The following is a 14167-nucleotide window of genomic DNA, read 5'->3' as shown; positions in this document are numbered from 1 at the left end:
GAATCGGAAGGATAGAGTTCTTTGATCTCTTCAAGTCCCAAAACATGAAAATCCAAACGAGTTAGCAAAAGGGTGTTTTTGCGGGAAAGAGCATCCGCCACAACATTGTCCTTGCCCTTCTTGTATTTGATCACATATGGGAAGGACTCAATGAACTCGACCCATTTTGCATGTCGTTTGTTCAAGTTGTGTTGGCTTTTCAAATATTTCAAGGACTCATGGTCGGAATGAATGATAAACTCTTTTGGCCAAAAATAGTGTTGCCAAACTTCAAGAACACGAACCAAAGCGTAGAGCTCCTTGTCATATATAGGATAGTTGAGGCGTGCGCCATCTAACTTCTCGCTATAGTATGCGACGGGTTTGCCCTCTTGCATAAGAACACCACCAATACCAAGCCCACTTGCATCACACTCAATCTCAAAAGTTTTGGCAAAATTTGGAAGAACAAGAAGTGGAGCTTCGGTAAGGCGTTTCTTCAACTCATCAAAAGCATTTTGTTGGGCCTTGCCCCAAACAAACAGAACATTCTTCTTGGTAAGCTCATTCAAAGGGCAAGCGATGGTGCTAAAGTCTTTCACAAAGCGGCGATAAAACCCGGCAAGTCTATGGAAGCTTCGGACTTGGCCAACATTTGTAGGGGTAGGCCAATTATGGATGGCCTCCACCTTGGAAGAATCAACTTCAATCCCATTAGCGGAAACCACAAAACCAAGAAACACCAACTTGTTTTGAGCAAACGTGCATTTGGGGAGGTTAGCATAAAGCTTTTCATGGCGCAAGATGCACAAGACTTCTTTCACATGTTGCACATGGTCCTCGAGGTTTTTGCTATAAATAAGAATATCATCGAAGTAGACAACCACGCTCTTGCCAATGAGAGGACGCAAGATGTGATTCATGAGGCGCATGAAAGTAGATGGTGCATTGGAAAGACCGAAAGGCATAACGAGCCATTCATAGAGACCAAGTTTGGTCTTGAATGCCGTTTTCCATTCATCACCAATAGCCATGCGGATTTGATGGTAACCACTACGCAAATCGACTTTAGAGAAAATTGTGGCACCACTAAGTTCATCTAGCATGTCATCTAAACGCGGAATGGGATGGCGGTAACGGACGGTAATGGCATTGATGGGGCGACAATCCATACACATCCGTTGCGTCTCATCCGGTTTAGGCACAAGGATCACGGGAACCGCACAAGGGCTAAGGCTTTCTCGGACGTACCCTTTGGCGAGGAGATCTTGAATTTGGCGGTTGATCTCCTTGGTCTCTTCGGGGTTGGTGCGGTAGGCGGCACGGTTTGGAAGCGGAGCGCCGGGTATGAGGTCGATGCGGTGTTCTATGCCGTGGAGTGGTGGTAGTCCATGAGGGAGCTCATCGGGGAAGACGTCTCGAAATTCCTGCAAAAGAGACAGCAAAGACGGAGGAATGTTGGTTAAGTCGTTAGTCTCCGACGCGGGTCCCTTGCATATGAGCACATAGTGCAATATGGTGGATGGGTTCTCTTGGAGCTCTCTCCACTCACTCTTGGTGGCTAGAAGGACACTCTTGGGCTCACTCATGTATGGCTTGTGGAGCTCACTCTCTTTGTGGTGGATCGCTCCCTCTCCTCTCATCTCACTATGGTGGGTGCGGAGTTGTGCCCTCGCTAAAGCCTTCGCATTATCCGCGATGATTTGGCTAGGAGTCATCGGACGCAACTCGAACTTCTTGTCGTTGACCTTGAAGGTGTATGTGTTGGAGAGTCCATCATGTATAGCCTTCTTGTCATATTGCCAAGGGCGGCCAAGCAACATGTGGCACACCGTCATGGGTACCACGTCGCACTCGATGGTGTCCTCATAAGGGCCGATCTTGAAGTTGACGGTGACGGTATGTTGTATCTTGACGTTGCCCTTGTCACTCAACCATTGGATATGGTAAGGGTGAGGATGCTTGCGGAGAGTGAGGTGGAGCTTCTCACACAACTCGGTGCTCGCAAGGTTATGGCAACTTCCACCATCTATGATGACCTTGATAGACTTGCCACCAATTCCGGCACGGGTTTGGAAGATGTTGCACCGTTGTTCTTCCATATCATGAGGTTGTGTGGTTAGCACCCTTGTGACCACAAGTGAGGGACTTGGGTCATGCTCACATAAGAGAGGATCTTCTCCACTTTCTTGCTCATAAGCTTCTTCACTTTCCACGGCGGCTTGCACAAGGGCTTCATATTCATCCTCATCAAGAGTCTCGATGTCACCATTCTCCATAGTGATCATGACCTTGGTGTTCTTGCACTCAAACGATTTGTGACCTTGGGTGCCACACTTGAAACAAGTGACACTAGAGGGTCCCGTGGATGCCTTAGAGGAGGCGGTGGAGGAGACCGTTTGCTTCATGCGACTTTGGATAGTTGGCTTCTTGGAAGGTGTAGAGGATGCGTCGGCCTTGGCACTCGTAGCATAAGGAGTTGATGTAGTAGGAGGAGTCGATGAAGCGAGCTTGGAGGAGAAATAGGACTTGGCCTTGGAGTACTTGATGTCCTCAATCACTTGGCGCTCGGCCTTCGATGCTTGGTGGACTAACTCAACCATGTTGGAGTAGGGTTGGAACTCGACAATCCTCTTGATAGGATAAGTAAGGCCATTGAAGAAACGAGCAATGGTTTGTTCCTCGGACTCTTGGATGTTGGCTCGCATCATAGTGAGCTCCATCTCCTTGTAGAACTCCTCAACGGTCTTGGTACCTTGCTTCAACTTTTGGAGCTCGTTGAAGAGGTCGGTCATGTAGTGCATTGGGACAAAGCGAGCATGCATCTCCTTCTTCATATCTTCCCAAGTGTCAATAGGAGGTTCACCCTTCTCTTCTCGAAGAGTTAGGACTTGCTCCCACCAAGTGTTGGCGTAGTCTTCAAACTCGAGTGATGCCATAGCCACTTTCTTGGCACCGGAGTAGTTGTGGATGCGGAAGATCTTGTCCACCTTGAGTGCCCATGAGAGGTAAGCTTCGGCGTCGTCTTCTCCTTTGAATTTGGGCATGTTGAACTTGAGCTTGCCATACATGTTCTCTTCATCCTCCAAGTTTCTTCTACGAGGAGGGGCGCCGTCAACTCTTGCGGCTAGAGGTGGAATAGGAGGTCTTCTATGGCCAACCATAGCATTGGGTTGGCGTTGGAGTCGAACACTTGCTTCACTTGGTTCATGGTGAGGATGTTGTTGAAGATCTTGTCGCGGGTGAGGACGATGCTCAATGTTGGGTCTCTCATCTTGATCATGGTGTAGTTCTCCTCGGCCACGTTGGTCATGGCGAGGGTGGCGACGAAGATCTCGCCGAGGTGGATCTTGAGGATCTTGGTCTAGGGGATGGCCATCACGCCCATGGTGGGCATGGCGATCCGCTTGGTGACGATCTTGTTGAAGGTCTTGAGCTTGTGGAGGACGCTCATGTGGACGAGCATGGCGATGTATTTCTCCACGCCTAGAGTTGGAGCGGGAGTCTTCATGGCGAGCATGTGAGCGATGAGGTCGATGATGGTCTTCATGCCTTGAAGAGGAGCTTGAGGACGAAAGGCCACCATGAGAATAGTAATCTTGTGGCGAGCTTGATGAAGAGGAAGTAGAGCGGTGTCGACGATGACGACCCAAGTTGGTGATGGCGCGCTCGAGGCTATCCATGCGCCGCTCCATGTTGGCATCATTAGCCGCCATTTGGCCATTCAAGTTGTCCGTAGCTTCACGAAGAAGAGCCAAATCATGGTTCACGGTGGAGAAGTTGTGAGCCAACTCTTCGTATTGCTCATCGATGCGGGTCTCGAAGAGTGAGAGTTGCTCCTTGAACTCTTGTCATTGCGTCCATAGGTTGTGTTGAGTAGCCAACCTCTCGGTGTTGCGGAGGATCTCTTCATCCCTATTGGTATCTCCGTTCCTATCCATGATGCAAAGACAAGAACTATGTTGTGTATGTTAGTGGAAGGAGACTACCTCGCACTCTTACCAAGGTAAGATAGTATTGAGGCAATCCACCAAACCGAAAGTAAGATCAAGTGTATCGGGAACACACGCAAAACCACACGCAAAAGCTAGCAAATATGGTGTTAGGCGAGTGTTGTGGAAAGCCAAAAGACAAATCCAAGATCGAGTATGTTGTTAAAAGTGGGTAAAGTCCAAAAATCCAAATGTCAATGTGAAGATCACTATAAACACGGAAAAAGATGTGGAACACACACACGAGATAAGCGGGGTTAGTGCAACCAAAAGTGAGCGGAAAAGTGTATGTATAAGTGCTCGGTGTCACACTAACACAAGGAGAGCCAAAGCTTTGGTTGCAAAGGAAGAGACAACAAGATTCACACGCGGCCTCTCTTCTCCTATCTCTCTTTGCTTAAAAGCTTTTCTCTCTTGTATATGTTGGCACTTGCACTCGTTTGTATCTTTGGTGGCACGTGGACACTTTGTATGTATGGGCGTATGGATGTATGGATGTATGGATGTATGGTGCTACTCGCACTCTTTTTGTGTTTTTGGGGCTTTTTGACGCACTATGTTAGCGTTAGCCTCGCTTTTGCTATCTTGCCACACGAGTGTTTGCTTGGGTGCCTTACTCAACGCGACACACACACCTCACAATGCGGGGCCACGTGCAATGTCTCGCAACACTAGACAAGCAATGCTCGATGGGATAGATCGCAAAAGGAAGAGGGGTTACAAGGTGACCTGCAAGTTATACCTGCGATGATGGTGGTGGTGGTGGTGGTGGTGGTGGAGATCGCCGGAAGACGAGGTCGAAGGAGGGGCGTTGCGTCGCCCGGTCTGAGGCCCGGTTGGACCGGGTTGTGGACCGGCTTGCCCGGTTTGCCGCCCGGTCGACCGGGTTCTGGGCTGGCTCGGCCGGTCGTGGGCCCGGTTGACCGGCTGCTCAACCGGATTTCGCGGGATGAAGCTTTCTCTCTCCTGTTCTTCACGAAAACCAAGCCAAATCGACCAAATCGAGGGGAAACGATGGAATTGGAGGCTAAAAGTTGGGAAAATAGTAGATCAAGCACAACAACACCAGATCCACGGACCAAAACCACTCAAAACGCAACCAAATCACAGATCGGTCAAGAGGCACTTTAGGGCTATTTTTTTTTTGGAAAATTTTCTAGGAACGAAATCGGGTGGGTGGGAGGTCAAATCCGCGGTAACCAAGAGCTGCTGATACCATATGATGAGGTCTAAGACCCCGTGTGTGGCCCGATCTCACGGATTGACTTCGAAACCAAGAGGGGAGATGGGAAAACGCGAGGAACACGAAGAACACGATGAACACGAGGAACTCCGAGACTCACGCACGCACACCAACCCGATACACCCGATACTTACCCCCGTGGCTCGATGGACCACGCCAATAGAATCACCCGGAAGAGGCACGCGGCAGAATTCCCGGTGAGAGATTGGTGTTGGAGAAAAGAGATTGGTGAGGGAGAGAGAGTAGCTTGTACTAGAATCTCACTCAACAATATCCAAATCAACAACAAGGATGGCCTTGATTACAGAGGGATGATACCCAAGGGAGACTAAGCTCAAAGGTAGGTTTGAGTTCAAAACAAGTCTAAAGAGCTAAAGGGGTGTTTGGGGTGCTTATATAGTCTTACAAGGCGTCACAGGCCGAAAAGGTAAGTTCGGGCCGAAAATATAACTTAAGTCGTGCAGGCCGGTCAGGGGGCCGGTCAGACCGGGCCTGTGACCGGGCAGGCCGGTTTCAGACCGGGCCTGTGACCGGGCGGAGACCGGACGAGGCTCCAAGTCCCCTGGATGGCGCCCGGATGTCACGAGCGCGAATCCCGGTTTCTGACCGGGCGGCCCGGTCAGGAGGCCGGTCAGACCGGGCTGTGGACCGGGTGATCCGGTCAGGGGGCCGGTCTGACCGGGTTCTGGACCGGTCGTCCGTCTTCTCTTCCTTGCGCTCTTCGGGCGACTTCCTGTCCAGCTCCATGTCCATCTTCGTGTCCATCTTCTGGTCCAGCTGCTCCTCTCCTCCCTTTGACCATGGCGTATCCTCCTCTTGGTGACCTTGATGCTCCTTGTACCTAATGACACATAACACGTCGGCATGAGGTAGCAATCCATCCAAAGGTGTACCAAGATCAAGGGTGGTGAGGAGCGAGTTCACCTCATCATGTAGCGCTTTGACTCGGGCTCGTGTCATCGGTCCACTTGGGGGACTTGTTGGTCTTGGTGTAGCGACGTCGGTGACCGGGGCTACATCATCGATACATGCTTTTTTCTGTTTTGAATATGTCTAGACCTTGTTGATCAACTTGAATGCTTACTATATATGACATAAGAAGGCTATATGCTTTGGTTTTTCATTTTTCTGGGTTTTTTGAATTTTATGCCCATTTGAATCTTGGTCAAATACTAGCTAGGTTTGACCAAGATTTAAACAATTTTAAAAAATGAAAATGAAAAGGCAAGCCTGGATCTTTTTTAGTCACTCTAAAATGAAGCTTTTGGGAGGTTCTTGAAATTTCCATGTTTGAAACCAATAGGACTTCTCTTCATGCTAGACTTCATAAGATCGACCGACTTTATGGTTAGGGGGTAGATACATGCTTTTTCTGTTTTGAATATGCCTAGACCTTGTTCATCAATTTGATATTTCCATGTTTGAAACCCAAAACCACTTCTCTTCATGCTTGACTCCATAATACAGAGTTTAAGGTTAGGGCCAGGGTAGATACATGATTTTTCTAGTTTGAATATGTCTAGACCATGTTTATCAACTTGAGTGCTCATGCATTATATGACATAAAAAGACTATGTGTTTTGGTTTTCCATTTTTTGCGATTTTTTCTGAATGTTTATGCCCATTTGAAACTAAAGGTGAGAGAGAACACGTTAAAGGTTATTCTAACAAAGGTCATGCTTGGAATCTTACCTATGTATTATTGTACATCACAAATGTGAAATGAAAATATGTGCATCGATCTCTATAAACCATAAACCCTAACCCTAACTATATAGAAAAAAATGAATGTTTATCGGGTTTGAGTTTTTATGCCCATTTGAGTCTGGGTCAAATACTAGCTAGGTTTGACCAAGATTTAAACAATTTAAAAACATGAAAATGGAAAGGCAAGCCTGGATCTTTTTTAGTCACTCTAAAATGAAGCTCTTGGGAGGTTCTTGAAATTTCCATGTTTGAAACCAATACGACTTGTCTTCATGCTAGACTTCATAAGATCGACCGAGAGTTTATGGTTAGGGGGTAGATACATATGATTTGTCTGGTTTGAACACATGTCTAGACCTTGTTTATCTACTTGAATATGCTTACTATATATATATGACGTAAGAAGACTATGTGCTTTGGTTTTTCATTTTTTCATTTTTCCTGAATTTTTATGCCCATTTGAATCTTGACCAAGATTTAAACAAGTTAATTTAAAACATGAAAATGAAAAGGTAAGCATGGAACCTTCTTAGTCACTCTAAGATGAAGTTTTTGGGAGGTTTTTTAAATTTCCATGTTTGAAACCCAAAACCACTTCTCTTCATGTTTGACTTCATAAGACAGATCGAGTTTAGGGTTAGGGCCAGGGTAGATACATGATTTTTCTTGTTTTAATATGTATAGACCATGTTTATCAACTTGAATGCTCATTATATGACATAAAAGGCTATGTGCTTTGTTTTTTTTTGAATTTTTATGCCCATTTGAATCTTGGTCAAATCCTAGGTTTGACCAAGATTTAAACAAGTTTAAAACATGAAAATGAAAAGGTAAGCATGGATCCTTCTTAGTCATTCAAAAATGAAGCTTTTGGGGGGGGTCTTGAAATCTAAATGTTTGAAACCCAAAACCACTTCTCTTCATGGTTGACTTCATAAGACATAGTTAAGGGCTAGGGGGTAGATACATGCTTTTTCTGTTTTGAATATGTCTAGACCTTGTTCATATCAATCAACTTGAATGCTTACTATATATATATGACATAAGAAGGATATGTGCTTTGGTTTTCATTTTTTGATTTTTTCTGAATGTTTATGCCCATTTGAATCTTGGTCAAGTACCAGATTTTAGCTAGTTTAAAACAGATGAAAATGAAAAGGCAAGCCTGGATCCTTCTTAGTCATTCTAAAATGAAGCTTTTGGGGGGTTCTTGAAATCTCAATATAATGTTTGAAACCCAAAACCACTTCTCTTCATGCTTGACTTCATAAGACAGAGTTAAGGGTTAGGGGTAGATCGATACATGCTTTTTTTGTTTTGAATATGTCTAGACCTTGTTGATCAACTTGAATGCTTACTATATATGACATAAGAAGGCTATGTGCTTTGGTTTTTCATTTTTCTGGGTTTTTTGAATTTTATGCCCATTTGAATCTTGGTCAAATACTAGCTAGGTTTGACCAAGATTTAAACAATTTTAAAAAATGAAAATGAAAAGGCAAGCCTGGATCTTTTTTAGTCAATCTAAAATGAAGCTTTTGGGAGGTTCTTGAAATTTCCATGTTTGAAACCAATAGGACTTCTCTTCATGCTAGACTTCATAAGATCGACCGACTTTATGGTTAGGGGTAGATACATGCTTTTTCTGTTTTGAATATGCCTAGACCTTGTTCATCAATTTGAAATTTCCATGTTTGAAACCCAAAACCACTTCTCTTCATGCTTGACTCCATAATACAGAGTTTAAGGTTAGGGCCAGGGTAGATACATGATTTTTCTAGTTTGAATATGTCTAGACCATGTTTATCAACTTGAGTGCTCATGCATTATATGACATAAAAAGACTATGTGTTTTGGTTTTCCATTTTTTCGATTTTTTCTGAATGTTTATGCCCATTTGAAAATAAAGGTGAGAGAGAACACGTTAAAGGTTATTCTAACAAAGGTCATGCTTGGAATCTTACCTATGTATTATTGTACATCACAAATGTGAAATGAAAATATGTGCATCGATCTCTATAAACCATAAACCCTAACCCTAACTATATAGAAAAAGATGAATGTTTATCGGGTTTGAGTTTTTATGCCCATTTGAGTCTTGGTCAAATACTAGCTAGGTTTGACCAAGATTTAAACAATTTAAAAGCATGAAAATGGAAAGGCAAGCCTGGATCTTTTTTAGTCACTCTAAAATGAAGCTCTTGGGAGGTTCTTGAAATTTCCATGTTTGAAACCAATACGACTTCTCTTTTTTTTTTTTTGAGAATTACGGGGGGGGGGGGAACCCCACCGCTTGTTATTATTACTCGAGAAGACTTGGCAGTCATACCATCCATACAGAAAGTGAAAACAGGGGGTACAGGGGGATATAGAAAAGGAAATACAAAAAATTACATAGTAGCGGACAGGAGGAAACTACGAAGGGTGTCGAGCCGACCACGGTCATGAATCCTGTATCTCCATCTCCAAGTAGTGAGATCGTCGCCAGCTCTGCGGAGCACATTGCCAGCCGAGGATGTCTTGGCGTTGAAGACGAGATCGTTCCGAGCCTTCCATATAGACCAGAGGATCGTCGCGACACCGGCATGCCAGATGTGGGTAGCCGTCCCGGGGGTGGTGGTAAATCCCAGAAGGAGAACTTGCCGGCAGGGACCGAGACACCCAACCGCGCCCACACCTCGGCGGCAAGCGGACAGTCGAAGAAGCGGTGCCTCCCCGTCTCGGTCGAGGGGCAGGCCGCGCACACATCGGACGGGGCGCAGTTCTTGTAGAAGAGGTTGGATCGAGTGCTGAGCCTGTCAATGTTGGCGAGGTACGAGAAAAGCAGAACCTTGGCAGGCAAGAGGAGGCCCCAGGAAGTGCAGGCGGACACATCCTTGGCATGCCGAGGGGAGAGCATGCGGTAGGCCTCCCTGGAGCTGAACGGGGGAGCAGAGGGGGAGTCGATGCAGCGGAGATCCTGTCCATCACCAAGGGCGACAGAGCCCACGAGGGTCACAACGGCGTGAAGCTCCCGCTCGGCCGCACCACTCAGCCTAGGCTGGAGTGAGAAGCCAGACGAGATGACCGTGGCCACCGAGGCATGAGGCCTGGTGACGTGCGAGAAGAGCGCGGGGTACTGGTCGGCAAGCGGCATGCCAGGAAGCCACTTATCGAGCCAGAAGGCCGTAGAGGTGCCACTCACCACTGAAACACGGGTGATGGCACGGTACAGCGGGAGACATTCCCGCACGATGTTGTCGATGAAGGAGGGAGATGAAGTCGCGTCGCCGAGATCCTGTCCAGAGTGCTGCCGGAACCAATCTTTCCAAGGTAGGGGGTCAGTTTGGTGGAGCTTATGGACAAAGTTAAGGAGAAGACACCTGTTCTGCCGGTGGAGGTCCTTAATGCCGAAGCCGCCCTCCTGTTTAGAAAACAAAACTTTATCCCAAGCAATTAGACAACGAGCCCCCGAGCAAGTATCCTTGCCAGTCCAGAAGAAAGTGCGGCGCCTTTTATCTATACTTTCGAGCACACCCTATGGAAGCAAATACGAGCACATATAGTAGGTTGCAAGATTATTTAGCACGGCATTACATAACACAAGGCGCCCACCCGAGGAGAGGAGGAGAGCACGCCATCCAGAGAGACGACGATCAAAGGAGAGGATAAGAGGAGCGTAGGCAGAGATGGGAAGTTTAGTAGGAGAAAGAGGTAGACCTAGGTAAGGCTGAGGGAAGGAGGAGATCGGGCACCCAAGAGTAGATGCAATGCAGGTTTCATCGTCGGGGGGGACATGCATAGGGATGAAGCAAGATTTATGGAAGTTGATAGCTAACCCAGTAGCGTCAGCGAAATCATCCAGGACCTTTTTAAGGCAGGACCCGGCACCGGGAGTCGCCTTACAAATAATGAGAGTATCGTCGGCATATTGCAGGACGGGGCACAGGGTAGTAGGGGAGAGAGGGTGAAAAAGCCTGTTGTCAGAATAAGCTTTGCGGATAAGGCGCTGAAGGACATCCGCAACAATAATGAAGAGATACGGGGAGAGCGGATCGCCCTGCCGGAGGCCGTTGCGGCATCGAATCCAGTCGCCAGGCACCCCGTTAAGGAGCACAGCAGTGTGACCTGTAGATAGGATCCGAGCCATCCACTCACACCATTTCTCCCCAAAACCTCGGGCCCTGAGGATTGCAAGGAGGCTGACCCAGTTCACGGAGTCGAAGGCTTTTTTGAAGTCGATTTTGAACACAATCGTGGGAGCTTTTCTCAGGTGGCAACACCTAATGATATCGGCAGCGTAGACAATGTTCTCCGAGATGCGACGACTAGAGAGGAAGCCCGTTTGGTCGGCGTCTACGAGAGAGTGGATGGCAGACTGGAGCCGGGTGGTGAGGACCTTAGTGATAGCTTTCACAATACAATTTTGCAAGGAGATAGGCCGGAACTGCGATGGGGTGTTGGCACCATCAGACTTGGGGAGGAGGACAAGGAAGGCACGGTTGATACGCGTTAAGTCAATGGAACCGTCGAAGAAGGAGTCAAAAACTGCGAACACGTCAGCAGACACCGTGTCCCAGAAGGTATGAAAGAAAGAAGGGCCGAACCCGTCCGGCCCAGGACTGGAGAGCTTGTTCATGGCGACGAAGGCCTGACGGATCTCATCTCGGGAGAAGGGAGCACAAAGAGCGGGAGAGAGCGGGGTGGCGTTGGTGTACAAGACTCCAGACTGAAACGCCAGGTCGTTGGCGCAACTGTGCCAAGCAGGCTAACATAGTAGCCCTTAAGCAGACTCGCTTTTTCGGCATGGGGAGTGACCGAGACACCCTCCACCTCCAGGGCAGGAATAGAGTTGCGACGAAGCCGGTAGGTGGCAGAGGCGTGAAAAAACTTGGTGTTTTCATCGCCGTCCAGGGCAAACCACACTTTCGCCCTAAGCCTCCAGTAGAGGGCTCTTTCCTTAACAGCGAGGTGAAGGGCATCCATGGTAAGGGAGCGAAGGTGATTTTCCGAGAAGGAGAGGGGGCGATCTTCTTCTAACAAATCAATGAGGGTGATGAGCAGGCGACAGTCCTTTTCCCGTTGAAGGGAGGGGGAAGAGCGCTTCGCCCAAGCTTTGCAGCGAAACCGGCATTGTCGAAGGCGCGCAACAATTTGAGAGGTAGGGTCAGACCTGGAAGTACCCCCCAAGAGCTACGAATGAGATTCTTGAAGCTGGCGTGAAGGCTCCAAGCGGTGTCGTACCAGAAGTAGCCACGTTTTGGGATCAGGGTAGAGATGGTGGCAATAAGGGGAACGTGGTCGGAGGTGTCACGAGCTAGCGAGGAAAGGGTGGAGGAGGGGAAAACAAGGTTCCACGCGTGGTTAACAAAAACGCGGTCCAACCTAACCAGGGTAGGGACATCGCGTCGATTGGACCAGGTGTAGTGACGGTCCATCAGAGGGAGCTCAAAGAGACAAAGGTTATTAATAGCGTCGTTGAACATGGTCGCCTCTGAGAGGGAGAAGTTGTCATTATTACGATCCGCGGGGTCTCTGGTGAGATTAAAATCGCCAGCGATGATCCACGGCACATCATTGCCAGGGTCGTGACTGGCAAGCAGCTCAAGGAACAGAGCCTTATCAGCCCTGTCACATGGAGCGTAGACGTTTGAGAAGCGGATAGTAGTGCCATCGTCGATGAAGGCAAGGTCGAGCGAAAGGACGTGTCGGGAGGCAAAATCAGAGGAAAGGCTGAAGAGGTTTTGATCCCAGGCGGAAACTAGCCCACCAGAGGTGCCGACAGCATCAACCGCACGATGAGACCGAATGGAAGGAGGAAGGAAGGACGCGGCTTTAGCAGCCGTTAACTCCCCGAGTTTCGACTCCTGGATCGCTAGTAAGCTAGGCCTAGCAGTGGACAAATCAGCAAAGACACTGATACACTTGTCCTCGTCTCCTAGCCCGCGCACGTTCCAGGATTCCGTAACAAAACGCATGTGGGAACTCATAAAGAGAGCCGGGGGACACCATGTAACAAAAAACGAGCATGCTGGTTCTGATTAGAGGTAGACATTACATGGCTAGATTGCTCAGGAAACAAAAAAATAAAAAAGGGGGCGGAGCTGCAGTAGGATTGCCAACGATCGTACAGGAGCTAGAACAGCAGCTCAGTCTAAAGACTCTCGCAGAGCGAGGGGAAGGCAGCGCGCGTATGGCCCTGGTGCCCTCCACGCTGGAAGGACCCCAAGGGGGAGAACGAACGTGACGATGTCGATGCATCACCCAGAACCAGAGGGCACCTCCGCCACAACAGCAATGGCGTCGGGGTCGACGCCGCAAGCTGCAGCAAGCGCCCTAAGGCGCGGAAGGGGGATAGGCCCCGGGCTGGTATCAGCAGCAAAGCCTGCCGCGGTCGCCGCCGCCTGCAGACGAGGAGAGCCGCCGGAAAGGTCGAACCGGGAGGCCTTCACCGCCTTGGCTTTTGTCAGCATGGTGACGAAGCTTGCAGGCTCCTTAGAGGCCAGCAGAGAGCTACGGCGGGCCTTGAACGCCGAGTCGACCTCTCTCTTGCGACGAACGCGCTGTTTACGCGCCGCATCCTCATGGTCCTCGCCGCCAACGGGGAAGGGGTCGTTGCTGGCCTGGACAAGGCCGCCAGCAGCAGGGGCACTCGGGCTACCCATGGGAGCGTCATCGACGAGGGGAGTGGCCGGCGCAGCAAGCGTGTCATACCACTGAAGAAGAAGGGGTTTGGGGCTCAGATCCACGTGTACAGAGAGGTTAGAAGTGGAAACAAAGAGGGGGTTCGGAGCGGGAGGCACCTGGTCAGCGTCAAGGCCAGCCTCCGGCAGTTGGGCGGCAAGACGGCGTGAAAGGATGCGGTCCCACAGCTCAACCGGAGCGGCGTGCTGCACAGCCACGGGGGTGGGAGTGCCAAAACCCGTGGGCACGCCGTCAATGTCGTTGAGGGCAGAAGCCCGCACTAAACCAGCCTGACGGCGGGCCACCACCCGCCTCCAAAGCTCAAGAGCAGGAGAGGAAGCACCCGCTCCAGTGGATAGGGGAGGTGGCGAGGGTGGCATCCCGCGCATTGAACCCTCGTCGATGTCATCCATGCGGGACACGCGAGCCCCGGTGGTGCCAGGGCCACAGTGGAGCGGAGAGGTAGCATCGCCGCTGAGGCAGTCGAAGTGGGAGAAAGGCATGTTGGTCATGTCCTCGTCGTACGGCTAGACGCGGACGACGCGGAGAAGCACCTCGGCGGAGCTCCCGCCGTGGCAGTCAC

The 14167-nt window shown here is 49.1% G+C and overlaps 1 protein-coding gene across 1 annotated transcript; it reads right to left on the bottom strand.

The window, feature by feature from the left end:
* Positions 1 to 9244: 9244 nt before the first annotated feature.
* Positions 9245 to 12878, bottom strand: LOC139838034 (uncharacterized). The gene is made up of 3 exons (XM_071827385.1): positions 12145 to 12878; positions 10769 to 11654; positions 9245 to 10324 (listed from the first exon to the last, which is right to left on the bottom strand). The coding sequence occupies exons 1-3, from the start codon at positions 12876 to 12878 to the stop codon at positions 9245 to 9247; spliced, it is 2700 nt and encodes an 899-aa protein (XP_071683486.1).
* Positions 12879 to 14167: the final 1289 nt, after the last annotated feature.

Source organism: Lolium perenne, chromosome 3, assembly GCF_019359855.2.
Source record: "Lolium perenne isolate Kyuss_39 chromosome 3, Kyuss_2.0, whole genome shotgun sequence".
NCBI classification, from domain to species: domain Eukaryota; kingdom Viridiplantae; phylum Streptophyta; class Magnoliopsida; order Poales; family Poaceae; genus Lolium; species Lolium perenne.
This window is presented reverse-complemented; position numbering and strand designations above follow the sequence as displayed.

Coding starts and splice junctions, on each gene's coding strand:
- LOC139838034 (XM_071827385.1), bottom strand. CDS start 12,878: ATGCGTTTTGTTACGGAATCCTGGAACGTGCGCGGGCTAGGAGACGAG. Junction 11,655..12,144: donor CCAAAACGTGGCTACTTCTG/GTACGACACCGC, acceptor TGCTTGGCACAG/TTGCGCCAACGACCTGGCGT. Junction 10,325..10,768: donor CCGGGTCCTGCCTTAAAAAG/GTCCTGGATGAT, acceptor TTTTCTAAACAG/GAGGGCGGCTTCGGCATTAA.